This window comes from Dermochelys coriacea, chromosome 9 (assembly GCF_009764565.3).
Source record: "Dermochelys coriacea isolate rDerCor1 chromosome 9, rDerCor1.pri.v4, whole genome shotgun sequence".
Lineage (NCBI taxonomy): Eukaryota > Metazoa > Chordata > Testudines > Dermochelyidae > Dermochelys > Dermochelys coriacea.
The window spans coordinates 13708228-13725479 of NC_050076.1; the positions used below are offsets into that span (position 1 = coordinate 13708228).

A 17252-nucleotide genomic window follows, 5' to 3' on the forward strand; every position below is an offset into this window, starting at 1 on the left:
TATTTATTTCACTCACCATAAAGGAAATAGTCACTATGAGTTGTTTATAATCACACTTGCTGATAATACTCCCATTTTGAAGTTGTCTCCAAAAATAAAGTTAAAGTCAGTCATTTTTGACTTCAGGGAAATATCTTGATTTTGTGATAGATGTTCAGTAAACCAAATGCTTGTTTTGTTATATCCCAGTCTCTCTTTCATACAAAGGACAGAAAAATTGATCCAAATGTCCCCGGAAGGAGTTATCTAGATAGGAACATATACTGATTGCAGTATATTACTTGAAATGAGAATTGTCTTGATTTATTTTAAAGTAAATAATAATAATCATAATAATAAGAGAAGCAGCTTGAAAAATGTTTGATTCTTGAAAGAAAACAAGAAGGTTTCGTTGGCACCAAGTATTTTTAATTAATTCTATCAACCTCCAAACTTCCCCTTTTGTTGACAAAAAATGCACTGCTAAAGTATGCTGCCATTTTGCAATGATTCTGGAAGGAATGAAGACTAATAGTTTACGGGCATAGGGAGAGAAGAAACCTTGAAGGAGACTAATGGGAGTTTCGTTCATCTGAGGAGAGCAGAATATTGCAGTGCCTGGTGGTTTCACCCTACATGCCCAGAATTCTGGAGTTACCAGTTCCTCCTCTATACTATGGAAATGGCAACACTGTTTAACTCTGCCATTAATATTGCACATAGGGAATGAAATTCACCCCCAGTGCACGGGGCCAACAGAGGCCAATGCACTGAGAACAGTGGGACAGATTCTCCACTCTGCTTCAATGTACTGCAGAGTGAGTAGTACAGGGAGCCAATAGTGTCTTTATAATCCTCAAAAAGAAAAGGAGTACTTGTGGCACCTTAGAGACTAACAAATTTATTAGAGCATAAGCTTTCGTGAGCTACAAGTGAGCTGTAGCTCACGAAAGCTTATGCTCTAATAAATTTGTTAGTCTCTAAGGTGCCACAAGTACTCCTTTTCTTTTTGCGAATACAGACTAACACGGCTGCTACTCTGAAACCTGTGTTTATAATCCTCAACCACCTAACCTCGAGACAAATTAGAACTGTGCCGGAGCAAGGCAGAATTAGAAATAGTGGAGCTCCCCTCCACCACAGCTGATCTCTGTGCTACTAAAACTCCAGAGAACAATGTCAGTGTACACTCTAGATACACTCAGGATAGGGGGAGAAGCAAGGATTTATGCCACAGAAAGTGGTTTTAGTGGATTTGGGAATCTAACCCAGTAGATGGGAGTTAACAGCCACTTGTAAATTGTAGGGCAGAATTTTGCCCATAGTTTGGAGACAGATGTAAAATGCATTTTGAGGTTTTTCTTTCCTTGCCACACAGAAAAACAGAAACACACAGATATTCATTTTTTTCTAGTAGCAGGCTGTCTGTCAAGTTGGGTTGGCTAATCCATACTGTGTAATTTCTTCGATGAGACGGAGCCTTGAACATGTCCCTCAAAAACAAGAAATAAGAAAAGCCGCTTCACATATCATGGCGTTACTCTGAATGCCCAAGATTACAATTATATTTTGATATTAATCTTACTATTGCAATTTGATTGTTGTGATCTGCTCTATCAAAATGCAAAAGACCGAATACATCTTTTAAACAGAATGCTACAACACTGCAAAGAACTGACATTTCTAAGTACTATAGAAACTTCCAAACATCTCAAATAATTAATTAAAATGAGATTGCTTTCTGCTGCAACCTACTTGGCATGGAATATCACACTGAGTAAAACCAGATTCTGCATGTTTTTTATTCCCTTGTGTGTCTGTTCCATTCACAATTACCTGTAATGTTTTGATGTCTTCATAAGAAAACTGCACAGTGGGAACCCCAAGATGGTTGATGAAATAATCAGAATCGCCCTGCATCTGCACAGAACTCACATTGGATCCTGGGCACTTCATTTTCCCCAGACAGATAAGGCTCTGTCTCTGAAAAAAACAAATCAAGAGTTCCAGTTATTTAATTTGCAACTGACCTGTAATGACTCAAGATAATATCTGATATTTATGCAGCATTTTCAGCTTGAAGGGCCCAAAGCAATTTAAAAACACAGGCCAGATCTTCTGCTGGTGCAAATCAGCATGCATCAATTCACACCAGCTTCGGATCTGGCTACATATATAGACAGAAATAATCCAATGAAGTGAGCTGTAGCTCACAAAAGCTTATGCTCAAATAAATTTGTTAGTCTCTAAGGTGCCACAAGTCCTCCTTTTCTTATAGAATAAATGGTGAGCTTTAGAGTTGCAAAGAGTTTTCAGAATTAGTTCCATAGGTTATAGTCCAATGTCCAATATCAGGGTGACCCAGTTTGAAGCTGGGGACCTCAGTCATGTGACTCAAACTTCCCCTGAAACCGTAGCAGATCTGAGACACAGGATCAGGGCCCAAGACTTCTTTTTATAGTTTCCTAGCAGCCTCTTGACAGTAGGTGAATAATAGGTAAAACATTGTAGACCTATTTCCTAAGCATCATCGATAATTAGCTACATGGATTAGCATAAGGCAACTACCTATCTCCCGCCATTTACAGATAAAAAGAAAAGGAGTACTTGTGGCACCTCTAAGGTGCCACAAGTACTCCTTTTCTTTTTGCGAATACAGACTAAAAGATTGGCTGCTACTCTGAAACCTATCATTTACAGATAGTTTATTACATACTTCAAAGAGAAATGAAGACAATGATATTACCACCTTCCCAGTTCATCTAAATATTAATATTCCCTTTTGATCTTTGAATCAATAGAACACAGTGACAGACAGGAACCCTCTGGTTACATTTTTGTTAACCTCTAACAAGATATAGGTAAACAGAGACTACTACAATCACTATCTTCTTCCAATTCTTTAACAATACAAGTCTACAGATCAAAGCTGTAGTCTATCTAACATGGCTATGTTAGCTATTTAGAAGAAATAGCCCTAATTACAATTTACATACTTCCCTAATATGTCTTTAAAAGGTAGAATTTGGGTCATCTAGCCTGCAAGTTGCTTAACCCTTTCTGGCTCAGCGTCACAGCTCTCTAACACCAGAGTGCTGCAGCAGATATCTGGTCATCTCACTTGAAATGTTCCATGAAATGCTGGCAATTTAAAGGACTGTGCTACAGTGGCTCACAGACAAAGGGTTAAGGAGTGAAATGCAATGAAAAGGTTGAAACTACATAGTACAAATTTTCTGTGCTATTGGTTTAAAAAAATTGGTGCAATATCATCTTCATAATCCTTGTTCCACAGGAGTACTTAATGGCAAAATCTTAGCAAGGAAAGTGCAGTAACTGAAAGCTGAAAGCTAGAAAATAAACCGAAGACTGAGTACTAGCATCATGTACTAATGTAGCTTTCAAATGCATTAGATAATTAAGCACCTTATAAATAGGCAAAAAGGCTTTCAATATTTATGAGAGAAAATAAGCTGCCTAGGTTTTCTTAAGAATAGTAAGAGGTTAAAGTAGTCCACAATGTTTGGATGACAGTCTATATAGTATATTACAACTCCTTAGTGCCCTCCTTGTAATTTAATAGCCTGTTTCATAAGCAGTTTGTTCATCCTTTAACATTTAAAAAAAATAAATTCATGAGACTAGTCAATTACAAACAGAGCCAGGTCCCAATACTCTTTCTTCCTCATATAGAATAGCACATGTACGACACCACAAGCAAAGTCATCTCTGTCAGTCAGATTGTGCTGGAGGAAAGCATAATTCAACATGAATTAGAGCACTGGAATCCGGCCCAAAATTTATTTAAAGTACTTTGAGGTGATATTCTGATCCGGACTCCAACTACCAATTATTTTGTGGTTTTGCACTCCCATTTTCATTTATTCTTGATTATTTGTTTCTCTCCTACTGTTGTGTGAAGACCCATCCAAGCAACAAGGGAACCTGGCTGATTATCTAGCCAGGAGAAAAAATGGATCTGTCTCTAAACAAAGGGCTAGCTTCTCAGCTAATATAAATTAGCGTAGCTCCACTGACATAAATTCTTGCTCTTTAAAGTACAGAAAAAACAAACAAAAACAGATATAAAAATTAAAAATTAATCGTATGTGCTCCTTGTAATCATAATTGTTAAAACATTTCAGATAGAAGTTTGATTTTTTTAAGTTGATTGGGTCCTTTCATTCCTGGTGTCTCACTTAACCTCCCACCCATTCTTTAAATAGTAGTTTTCAAACACATTAGGCAGACATTTAACAACTTCACAATGTGTGACTGTTTAAAGAAGTGAAAAATCCACCCACTCAGTACTCTTATGAAACCAGCCAGATCCTGTACTCTATGTACTGGGAAAGGTTGTCTATAGATTAATGTGTTTAGCACTCTTATGTGATCAAAAGGAAATAAAAGGCAACGTTCACTTTTCAAAAAAGTTGGAATCCTTGTCTAGAAAGAGCGGGATAATAGAGAGTACTTTTCATTGTCCTTCCTTAAGGGCTTGATTCTGTAACCCTCACTTATGCCAAGCAGTACTTACTGACATAAATAGCCTGATTGAAGTCAATGGCTTTATTTGATAAAACTGAAGTCACATTAGAAGCAGCAGAAACTTGTCTGATGATTCTTGTATACTCAGTTCAATACAGAGATGTTTAAAAATAACTAACTATATCTGACTTTCATACTTTAACATATATGATCCACATCAAAAATGCAATATGACTTACGTGTCCACATACAAATACATGTAAATAATATTAAACACACACACCGTTTAAGAGTTTGTTTGTGAAAACGATGCAGCAAACACAACTGCTTAGTCAAAGGCAAATCATGTAGTGAAAATGTGTACACTATAGATTAAAATGGATGAGTTAAGTCCAAAATAACTTTTTTTATATATCTCTATGAGCCAGACATTTTCGGGGTCACCTAAGAAATACCAGTCTAATAGCATATTTTTTAGCTTGTGAAATTAGTGGTTTTCCGTAACTCCATTGCCCTCTGTCCCTACAGCAGAGAAACACACATCTAATGTACAATACTAGTACATGAAAAGAAAAGGAGTACTTGTGGTACCTTAGAGACTAAAATTTGAGCATAAGCTTTCATGAGCTACACCTCACTTCATCGCATGCATTCAATGGAAAATACAGTGGGGAGATTTATATACACACACAGAGAAAATGAAACAATGAGTGTTATCATACACACTGTAAGCAGAGTGATCACTTAAGATGAGCTACTACCAGCTGGAGGGGTGGGGGGAGGAGGAAAACCTTTTATGGTGATAATCAAGGTGGGCCATTTCCAGCAGTTGACAAGAACGTCTGAGGAACAGTGGGGGAGGGGGGGGAGAAATAACATGGGGAAATAGTTTTACTTTGTGTAATGACCCATCCACTCCCAGTCTCTATTCAAGCCTAAGTTAATTGTATCCAGTTTGCAAATTAATTCCAATTCAGCAGTCTCTCGGAGTCTGTTTCTGAAGTTTTTTTTGTTGAAGGATAGCCATTCTCAGGTCTTTAATCAAGTGACCGGAGAGATTGAAGTGTTCTCCGACTGGTTTTTGAATATTATAATTCTTGACATCTGATTTGTGTCCATTTATTCTTTTACGTAGAGACTTTCCAGTTTGACCAATGTACATGGCAGAGGGGCATTGCTGGCACATATCACATCGGTAGATGTGCAAGTGAATGAGCCTCTGATAGTGTGGCTGATGTGATTAGGCCCTATGATGGTGTCCCCTGAATAGATATGTGGACAGAGTTGGCAACGGGCTTTGTTGCAAGGATAGGTTCCTGGGTTAGTGGTTCTGTTGTGTGGTGTGTGCTTGCTGGTGAGTATTTGCTTCAGGTTGAGGGGCTGTCTGTATGCAAGGACTGGCCTGTATCTCAAGATCTGTGAGAGTGATGGGTCGTCCTTCAGGGTAGGTTGTAGATCCTTGATGATGCGTTGGAGAGGTTTTAGTTGGGGGCTGAAGGTGATGGCTAGTGGTGTTCTGTTATTTTCTTTGTTGGGCCTGTCCTATAGTAGGTGACTTCTGGGTACTCTTCTGGCTCTGTCAATCTGTTTCTTCACTTCAGCAGGTGGGTATTGTAGTTCTAAGAATGCATGATAGAGATCTTGATCTTGTCTCTGTCTGAGGGGTTGGAACAAATGCAGTTATATCGTAGAGCTTGGCTGTAGACAATGGATAGTGTGGTGTGATCTGGATGAAAGCTGGAGGCATGTAGGTAGGAATAGTGGTCAGTAGGTTTCTGACATAGGGTGGTGTTTATGTGACCATCACTTATTAGCACCATAGTGTCCAGGAAGTGGATCTCTTGTGTGGACTGGTCCAGGCTGAGGTTGATGGTGGGATGGAAATTGTTGAAATCATGGTGGAATTTCTCAAGGGCTTCTTTTCCATGGGTCCAGATGATGAAGATGCCATCAATGTAGTGCAAGTAGAGTAGGGGCATTAGGGGACGAGAGCTGAGGAAGTATTGTTCTAAGTCAGCCATAAAAATGTTGGCATACTGTGGGGCCATGCGGGTGCCACAAGTACTCCTTTTCTTTCTCCTTACAGTGTATTCTCCCCACTGTATTTTCCACTGAATGCATCCAGTGAAGTGAGCTATAGCTCACGAAAGCTTATGCTCAAATAAATTTGTTAGTCTCTAAGGTGCCACAAGTACTCCTTTTCTTTTTGCGGATACAGACTAACACGGCTGCTCCTCTGAATACTAGTACATGGTTTCAATGTTGAGTACCTTTTTGTTTCCTACATGACAATGTTACAGAGACACCATCCCTCTGTATGTCGTATTGGAGTAATCTGACTACTATCAGGATTATGCAAATTGGTAAATAAGGTCTGGCAATGTATATCAATCACAAAATTGTGCAAAATGAGATTTTCACAATAAACCATTAACATTTGCAGATTTACTTGTATCTCATGTAAAAATGGGTCTTACCGCTAGTAAAAATTCAGTGTTTCAGCTTTCTCTTTAGTGTTTCACGAAAATTTCCAGCATTTTGCAAAGTCAGGACATTTTTGTGAAATCAGAATGAAGTGTGAAAACCTCAAATGCAAAGATTTATTAATTTAATTGATAATATTTCAGAGAGCTCTAATTGTCATTCATTAAATTTTACATGCTAATATAAAACTATTTTTCCTCCCTCTACCCTGATTTTCAAAGCTCCAAGCACCTGTAATAGAATCTGTGGGTGCTCAGTACCTCTGAAAAGATAGATTGTGTTATAGGACACTAGGCACCCAAAATGAAAGGGTATTGTGCCTAAGTATTACAAGTACTGCTTTTCTTTTTGTGAATACAGACTAACACGGCTGCTACTCTGAAACATACACACTGATATTTTCCACTGATCTGAGATTTTACAATACTTAGACACAATATGTTGGTTAACATCTTGGTACCAGTATGTGCTTTGCCATCGAAGGATACCACATTAAAAAATTCCATTAATTTCCAACTGCAGGAGGAGACAGCATGAATTGTTAGCATAAATTCATTTGCCAGTGCACTTACCTTGCTTTTCAAACTATGTTTTCTGCTAGTTTTTGCTGTTCAGCTTCCTCAAGTTGTAATACTGAGATTTTACCAGGCACACCATATGAAGTCTATTTGCTATATGGTGCAAATGAACTTTTAAAGGGTAGAGTTTGAGGAAAAACCTCTGTGATGGGGCATTCACCCCACACCAGCACAGATTGGGTTAAAGTGGCAAGAGAGGACAATTAAACTATAGGCTGTACCCGATGGAAAGCCAGGAAGTGCTAAGGCCTAATTGCTGATGAAGTGGAACTGGGGAAGAAGCAAAGCTGGGTACCGTTTATAAAGAGAGGAAGTTTATACTTATACACACATACACAAACACACTCCATATTCTACAGCCTGTTTGGCTTGGAAGAATTTATCTTTACTGGACCTGTAAACTGCAAGAGTAAGCTGTGCGTTTCTGAGAACTTTTAGGTGTGTTTTTTAATTATTTTTTAGTAGTAGTAGTAGTAGTAGTAGTAGTAGTAGAAGAAGTATTATTCTTTATAGCTGAAACTATGGCTACCAAAAACAACACATGCTGTTTTTATGCAAATTGGTAAATAAGGTCTGGCAATGTATATCAATCACAAAATTGTGCAAAATGAGATGGGGGCGATGGGCCTGTAGATTGGGGGCGATGGGCCTGCAGGGAGGGAAGCCTGCAGTCACAAGAGGGAAAGGTGGAGCCTGAGAAAGGCAGGGTAGGATACAGTCCAGTGATGGAGCAGGAAGGGTATGAGAGGGATGAACCTGAACTGCTGGTTTGAGCATCCCTGGATTGAAACCCAGTGTAGAGGGCATGCTTGGGTTTCCCTACCAGCCACTATGAGAATAGCGAAGTCAGCACACTAGAGATGGAGACTGCCTGAGATTTTGAAGGAGACTGAGAATACCTCAGAAGGAGAGGATAATGGTGACTTGGCCAGAGGGATAAGCCATAAAGGAGAAGCACTGAAGCTCCAGACCAGTGAGAGATGAGCCACAGAGCGAGTGACTGAGGTAACAGGCTGAGCAACTGCTGGAGGGGATGCTGACGGTGGTGAGCTGATTCCCCAGATGAGACACAAAGAGGCTCTGTCGAGCGGTGAGTAGCAGACCATGTGATAGTCTGTTATTGGATTTCTGGGCATTTCATCTACATTAGATATTATGGATTGTATTTCCCTTTTTATCTTCTGCAAATGACCTGGTCAGTTTCAGATTTACTCTGTTAAACATGATTAAAATGCAAGGGAAGCCATGTTATCTCAAACTGAAGAACTGTGTCAATAATCTATTTTTTCCCCTATGCATATCAGCAGGGTCACTCTAGATTCTGAGGTTGGTCATTCATTAAGTTTTTAGATATTTTTACTGTAATTTTTCACATATAGGTTTTGACGATGTCTAAAATTCTAACTCAAAATAAGTAACTGAAGCACTGATCCAAAGGCCATGGAAGTCAATGGGAGTCAACTGGATCAGACCCTATGATGGCTTAGTGCCTCCTAGAAGACCTCTCAGGAACTGCTACAGACTGATTAAACTCTTGTGAGGCAGTAATGGGCAAGTCGCATGTTTGACAGGACAGAAGATGCCATGGAAAAGTTAAAAAGGAAGACAATGTTTCACAAGAGTAAGATACAGACCTTCAGAAACTTTCAATCCGATACATGAGAAGTGAACAGGTTTTCTTGTCAGCCTGACTGTCAAGATCAAGTTATATAATATCTATCATTGTGACATCTCATCTGTGCCCCAAAACCTACTCGTTTAGCATCAGCAGTGTAAACAAAGATATTTTTAGTCATCCCACAAAGGAGGACTGCTTTAAAAGTGCAAACAAAGTTCCACAGAAGCAACAGGCGGTGCCCAACAGATGGGCTGCATCTGTAGATCCCTTGGCTGCATCACCGTGACCCTTAGTTCACCTGCTATGCCCCCTTCCTGGCCAGCACTCCCCACTCTGGGGGCAAGGCTTGCCAGCTGCAGGACCCCCAGTGAAATAGGGGTTTCAAGCTCCTTCTGAACTTCTCTCATTTAGGGCAATAGACCAAATCCAGAGTTCCTTACTCAGCCCTTACACAGACATGGTAAATGAGATTGAGTTTTTTAAAAAAGCTGAATTTAAGACTCAGGGCTGGCCCACTGAAAGTTGCTGATGCACCTCAAGATTTTGCCTTATCTGCTAAATACTTTTGTGGCTCGTCAGACTTCATTCAACAAAAAGTGGCTCTTTGGTTGTTGAAAATTGATTGTACAATTGGGTCTCTCTGAAAGACTTGTTCCTTAAAAAACAATTCCTCATTGCTCTATATAGAACATCATAAGGGAAGACTTATTATGACCATCTAATAGACTGATGTTATGTTACTATTTCAGAGTGAATGCTCACTGACTATAACATAATATTTCATGCTTTTCGCAACACCACATAATAAATTTGGGAATGTCTACATGGGGACACTCAAAAGTTAATCTGAATTAACTACAGGTGCAAATTTAAAGTGGATAAATTAAACCTCAATAATCCCCTATATGGATGCTTTTATTCAGAATTAAAGTAGTCTTAATTTGGTTTCAATTAATTTATTTTCTGCTTAGAAACAGCCACTTTTTAATCCTAATCAACAGGATTCTTAAAATGAAAAGCTTCAAGACAAGAGGATATCACAATACAAATACATGCATTCACTTCAAACTATATCATTTCACTCAGTTCATCACTCTGCAAGTACTGAATCAAAGAACCACTTCTTACAATGAATGAATTGTGAAATGCAGTGCAAAAGAATATTAGCATTTCTGAGTTGACTGCTGGTGATCTTTCTGAAAAAGTGAGAGCATTGTGACACTCTAGCAATATGGAATAAATAAAAGCAAGAATAAGATTGCTTATTATTAATTATTTTTATTGCAGTATTAGATAGTGGCACTGACAGAGGACGGTTGGACTGCACTCTGCTAGGCACAGTAAACAGTTGCTGCACCAGAGAGCTTTCATTCAAGCTTATGATAAGACTCAACAGGTGGATGAAGCAAGCAAACTAGAAGGGGAGAATGAAGTAATAAGTTATTGTACACTAGTATTCAAATTCTGGAGCAGTATATATGTGTACTTATGACAGTGCATTTTGATACAATATTCTTTAAAACAACACAAATAAGAATGTGGCACACCCACAATGCTAAGGGTTTGTCTACATGGAGACTGAGCGCGTAGCAAGCTAGGATGAGTGTATGCAGAGTGTATCACAATCTGGAGTCAGAAGGCCTGTGTTCAACTTAAACTTCATTCAGCTTCACACTATGAATGAAACGTGGTGGCAGCGTTTGAGCTGTGCATTCTCGGCAGTGCAGCAGCTGGAGTCATGGAACTTGGTTTGAAGTCCCCATAGCCCTGGATTTTGCAGATGCAAACTTAGCCTAGTAATGGACCGGGTGGAAGGAAGAGGTCAAGTTGCGCACAGACCCAGCCATGCAGGGGGATGACAACAGCAGGAAAGAAAAACTGTTATTTTAGCTTATTGGGGAACAAGGCAGAGCGGTCTGCAGCACTCTGAAGATCACCTCTGCCTCAAGACTCAGCGTAGCAGCCCTATTGCTCCCCAAAACAGAATCAAACCGATACAGGTTTTTCACTAGGGAAAAAATCTGAAGAGGAGGAGATAGAGTCCTATGTTACAGTCTTACACACACTGGCGGCTACATGCAATTTTGTGGACTTGTGAGGATCCTGCCACTAGAGACACACCAGGAGTGGACTAAAGGAGTTGTGAGGGGTGCAATGGCACCCAGATATGAGATGACTACACAAGCAGGACGAGTGATCTGAACAGAGGTGAAAGTAAGCCGGTACGCCCCGGTATGGTGTACCGGCAAGAGCCGGTGCGCCGTACTGGGGGTGGATCGGCTTCCCCAAGCACAATTTAAAGGGCCTGCGGCTCCCAGCAGCGGCTGGAGCCCCCGGCCCTTTAAATTGCTGCCAGAGCCCCGCTACCGGAGACCTGGGGTAGCGGCGGCGGGGCTGGGGAGGAGATTTAAAGGGCCCGGGGCAGTAGCGGTGGCTGAGCCCTGGGCTCTTTAAATCATCCCCGGAGCCCCACCACCGCTTCCCCAGGGCTCTGGCAGGCTCCGGGGACAATTTAAAGGGCCTGGGGTGGTAACGGCGGCTGGAGCCCCGTCCTCAGAGCCCTACTGCTGGAGCCCTGGGGAAGTGGCAGCGGGGCTCCAGGGACGATTTAAAAGGCCTAGGGTTCCAGCCACTGCTACTGCCCAGGGCCTTTTAAACCGCTGCCAGAGTCCCCGGATGCTGCTGTTACCCTGGGGACAGGGAAAGAGGCACTTGCCGGTACAGGGTGGGCCAGGGCTGGCTCTGACCCTCCACCCCCGCCCCTTCTGCCCGAGGCCTCACCCCTTCCAGGGGCCAGAGCCAGCCCCAGCCCAGCCCCATACCGGTAAGTCCCTAGACTTACTTTCACCCCTGGATCTGAAGCAACAGGAGATGCTTAAGAGCCAGCAAAAAAACCCCATGAAATAGGGATGCAATCTATTTAATTACTCGATAATGTAATTAAATAATAAGGAGGAGGTTTGATGTTTTAAAATATCATTATCCTTCATGGTCCAATAGCGATATATTTGTGACACCAATGTACAAGATCAATTGTTCTAGTATCTTAATGTTTAACTGCTTGGTTCAAGTTTTGGTTTACTAACAAGCACCAGAATGTAAAATACCCTTTAATACATGAACCTATGAGGCATATTAACATTATAAGAATAAGTTCACCAATAAATATTTAACACTAATATATAAAAGGGAAATGTTTTACATGCACCACACTGCTTTTCCCAGTTTACTGTCATCATGAAGCAGATTCCAAACCATCAGTATTCTTTAAGCCAGTATTCTTTAAACCAATGGTTCCGAAAATGCAAGGACTATTTTAAAAGAGAATAATCATTTTTTGCAATAAAGAATCTTATCCATAAAGACAAATTTGCAAACAAATCCTAATCAGTGGGAAAGACATATACAATAACTGCTCACTGTACACAGCACACCACACTTACCAGCCATACCAGAATAGTGAGGAAGGGCATTAAGGTTGCCATCATTTGCATTTCTTCTTGGAACAATCCTACTTATACTGCTTGGGTGGGGGAAGGCTTTGAGGGGCCACAAAATCAGGGAACTATTGAAAAAAAAAAGGCCAGCAGATAAAGAAGTGTGGGGGTAGAACAGTCACAATAGGATAGGGTCTGCAGAGAAGAGGAGGTGAGCCAAGAGATTCAGCAGAGGCAGCTGTATCCACCCTCCCTTTTCCAGAGTGCCCCCATGCAGGGTGCAAGGAAACTGTTTGGGAGCAGTAGCACTTTCTCCTTTTAAACAGCCTGAAGGCAGCAAGGTTGGGGCGATGAGAAACTGCTTTGCAGCAAGTGGAGGCACAGGATGGTGGTAGGAGAACAGAATGAGGAACATGTTTCCCGCCTGGTTCTCAGATGGAAGGGCTTCCTAGTCCTTCCTTTATATACCAGCATGGGCTCTGGTTGGCAATTTCCAGCCAAACCACTCCTTATACACACTCCCATGTCCAAAAGTAATGTGGTCCATGGATCATTAACCATGTTGCAATACGGCAGTATAACACTATGACCCTTTGATTCAACTTGGTGACATTTAGATTGTGACAAAACTCTGTCCTTGTCTCCATGGGTCTCACGTTTCCTGGAGGATTTCACTAGCCTCAGAGGCTCACTGTGACCCTCCACTTAACCCTTCTCTCTCTAGAGGCAAGGGTCACAACCTACTGAGCCATTTTCATCATAAGCCAGTGAGGGAGATGAGGAGAAGCTATCTTCCCTTGCACAGTCTCTGTTGTCTCCCAGTCTCAGTGATTAATCAGGGGGGCAAACTGGGGAGCCCAGGCCCGCCCTCTACTCCAGGCTCCAGCCCAGGGACCCTAATAGTATCAGCTCTGGTAGCTGACTTTTTAGAAACAGGACGTGTACAATTCTCTGGGCTACCTCCCCACAGCAGCCCCCACTTCCTCAAGATCCACTTCACCCTTACCTCAGGGTCTCCTTCCTTGTGCCTGATATGGTGTGTACTGCCCAGTCTTTCCAACAGTGCAACTTCCTCCTACAGCTCCTGACATGTGCGCCCACCTGACTAACTGGGAGGCTTTTAGCTAGTTTCAGCCAGCCCCTGACAGGCTTCAGGTGTCCCAATCAACCTCCCTGCCTTCTGGAAAGATCTTAATTGGCCCCAGGTATCTTAATTGACCTGAAGCAGCAGCCGTTTGCTTATTCTGATAACAGGGATTTGTTTAGCCTGTGGCTAATATATCTGTCTCCCATTACTTTACTATAGCCATCTGGCCTAGCCTCATCACAAGATGCATCATCAAACTGCAACACGCAGTGCTGGTGATTTGATACAATATGATGCTGCTGGCAAGTCAAATGCTGAATGCAATGTGAGATCATCATGAAATAGGTATATGCTCTATTGGGGGGAAAAACACACAAAAAATAGAGTGCAGACCTATTGCCACCCTTAAAACAATAGTACCTAGGGTAAAATTTTGTCCTTGTTGTTTTTGGAAGGTACAAGTAACATCACTTTGATGTCTATCTACCTGCCACGTAAGAGCAATAAGTTAAGCAGAGAGACATCTAAATTGCACCTTTAAATAATTGGGTAGCAAAACAGTTGCTGCAAACATTCACACATGCAAAGTTGGGACTGGGAAAGCATTCAGACTTAAAACTTTCGTTTCTTTGTTTTGTTCTTTCCTCCTCCTTCTCCAAAAAAGCGGCCCTAAAGGTTTCTGTCAAAGCATCGAGGACCTTCCCAGGCTGAAATCCCTATATTACAGGCACCTCCATTTCAAATACCCCTTTCTCTTAACATCTTCAGCTCTGACTAAGAATCAAAATCTGGATCCCCTTCACAGGAATAAACTAACATGAAGCATTAAGACAGGTTAGGTAATATTTCAGATGGCTGAGAGCTTCCCTTACAGCACTTCCAAAGGAGCTACCCATCGCTGACATAGGGATGCTTTTCTTTGTCCCTCTTTGTAAGAATGGGCTCTCGGAGCATGCAGCCTCCACATTGCATCTGTTCTCTCTCCTTTCATGTTCACAGAGGATGTCAGTGTCATTACAGGCTCATCGAGCATGGCCACCATATGAAGGGACTTCTGTTTCAGAGAAGATGGTTTCTTTCAAGAATAAAATTTCATGGTTGATGGTTACTTTAGGATACAATTCAGGGGATACCTAGAGGCCTAAGCAGGTTGCTTAGCTGTGCCACTTGTGCTGCGTAGGGTGCAGGCATCTACAAGATCAGTAGAAATATTGTTTTGAGAGCTCATTCTTAATCTTGTGTCCTTTTACACCCTGTTCAGCTCCACTAGATCATATTCTGAGCTCAGTAACATCACCCTAAATCTGGAATAACTTCATTGAAGTCATGACATTTCTTGATGTCCTGCAGTAACATCATATCATCAGTCAATCTTTCTTGCATGACCATCTGATACCACTTCTTGTTCCACTGACGCATAACACATTTTTCATATTTCAGTTTAAAGCTGTGTCATTTACAAAAATCCCTCTAGCAGTTTTAAGAGGGAGAGACTTTATAGTTTGTTTCATTTTTAATACCGACAATCCCCAAGAGCCTCTCTTTTATATGTGAAAAACAATCTGTGAGTTCCCAGTTAAAAAAAGTTTAACTTCTATGAATTACTTTACCAGTTGCACTCAGTTCCTACTTAATAATCCTTAAATGCTACTTAATATGTAACCAAGTAAAAATTAAAAAGCTTTTAAAAATACATCTCTAATAAATTATCAGAAGCATATTCTGTAATAGTTATTCCCTTGTTTGAGAGGCAGGCTGACTATACATCTTCATCTGATTGGCTTTAAAGGGAAACATACAGTCCTGACTTGTCTAGATCAGAAATAGGCATCTACTGGATGTCACACAAGCTGATCTTCAGAGCCGTGGCAATCAGTTTCTCTTTATGGGCTAACTAAAGGAAGAAAAGAGGACAATGCAGTCTGCAGATGATCAATCAAGTGGCTCACTTGAGTGCAAGTGCATGTTTGCTGCTCAGGCTCAGCCAGTCTTTCCCTTGGGGTTTATTTTATTTCCCAGTACCAGGATCTGTTATTCCCTCACATCAAGGATTTGATCATAAGAAACGAGTATGATCCTAAGAGTATGATCATAAGAAACGAGTATGTGGGAGGCTGTTGGCAAATTCCTCAAACTTAGCATAGTTCAGGGAATCACATTTAGCCAATAGTGCTTGCTAATTGACTATCCTGAACTGAAGACTGGAAGATGAGAAAATCTTCCTTCTCAGTAGATCTAAGTGTTTACCCTCCTTGTCTGTGGGAGCAAATTTGTTGTCTGGACCTTTCTGAAATGGCCTGAACCACCCATGAGCTGGGTGAGAGAATAAGAATTCTGAACCCTTAGCCAGCACATAACATCAGTTTGCACCTTTAGGGGTAAGAGTGCAGGTGGCAGGGGGTGCTACACTGTCTTAGCTGGCTCCAGTATGGCCTCGTTAACAGGGAGGGGTATTCTTGTAGATCCAGAGATGTGGAGGATGTTCAAGACCTTGTGCTGGGAGTCCTGTTTCTCCTCTAACTGGAATCTGAAGTTCCCTGGCAACTCTGCAGAGAAGGTCTTGGAATTGCCTAACATGGGGAAGGGCACATCAAAGTCACTGCTTCCACTGGTGATAATGATGGTAGTCTGGCCAGTTCTGGTGGAACTGCTCCTCCTCCTCCTCTGTTGGATCCAGGGGTATAATTGATGTTTCCCTTGGAGGGGAGGCAGGTGGTAAATTCCTAGCCGACCAGATTGATTCTGAAGGGGAGGTACTACTCTCAGGGTTCCCAATATGGCTAATAGGAGGGGTCAACTAGTAGTCATGGAGGACCCCATGGCATGCAGTACCAGTGATTCTGAGTCAGGTGAAATTGTGGTTGGCCCCAGGGCTGTGGGGAAATGGGTTAAGGCGATACAGGAGGAACAATTCCTCCGATGGTTCTGAATCTCCTGTGGAGGAAAAGGCTGACCTGGGTTCCAGTGCCAGTATTGCAGGTGCAGTTGGAAAGGTGTAAATTGTATATGGGGTGGTGAGAGGCTCTGTCCTACAGGCATGCCTCTCCAAGGAGATATAAATGGAGGGTCCTGATGACGGGGTAGGGGGGAAAGGGGAGATGCTGGATCCAGGAGAGCCACAGATCTGGATCTCCCAGGAGTAAGGGGGACTCTGTCCAGGCTTTTGGTGCCAGTGACGATGACGGTATCCGGCAGTGATCAGTCTTCTGGGTCTTGTGAGGATCTGGGAATGGCAGTACCGACTGAGCACAGTTCAGAGGCGGTGGTGCCCAATGCCTATGGGACTTAGGACATCCTAAGTCCACATGAGTCAAGCTGGTGAATTTTCTTGCAGGCATGTCCGAAATCTTTGAAGTAGACTTAGAGGAAGACTTAGTTCCATGCTTATGGGACTGCTTCCTAAATTCCCGATTAAGCCCCGCTGTGAGGTCTCTGGGGGTGGATTCTCAGACACTGATTCAGGCTGATGTGTGGTGGGGTTGGGGAGGTTCCCCAGCCTGGGTCCAATTGGGGTCTCATGGCCATCTCCATGAGGAACTTGTGAAGATGAAGTGGCTGCCCTTCTCAGGTACAGATGGAGA

At 41.9% G+C, this 17252-nt stretch overlaps 1 protein-coding gene across 1 annotated transcript in view; it reads right to left on the reverse strand.

Moving 5' to 3' along the window:
* NAALADL2 (N-acetylated alpha-linked acidic dipeptidase like 2) overlaps window positions 1–17252 on the reverse strand; it is a 901987-nt gene that overhangs the window by 171368 nt on the left and 713367 nt on the right. The window contains exon 12 of the mRNA XM_043492184.1: window positions 1816–1962. Within this exon, the coding sequence (XP_043348119.1) occupies window positions 1816–1962 (147 nt within the window). The remainder of the gene's footprint in view (window positions 1–1815; window positions 1963–17252) is intronic.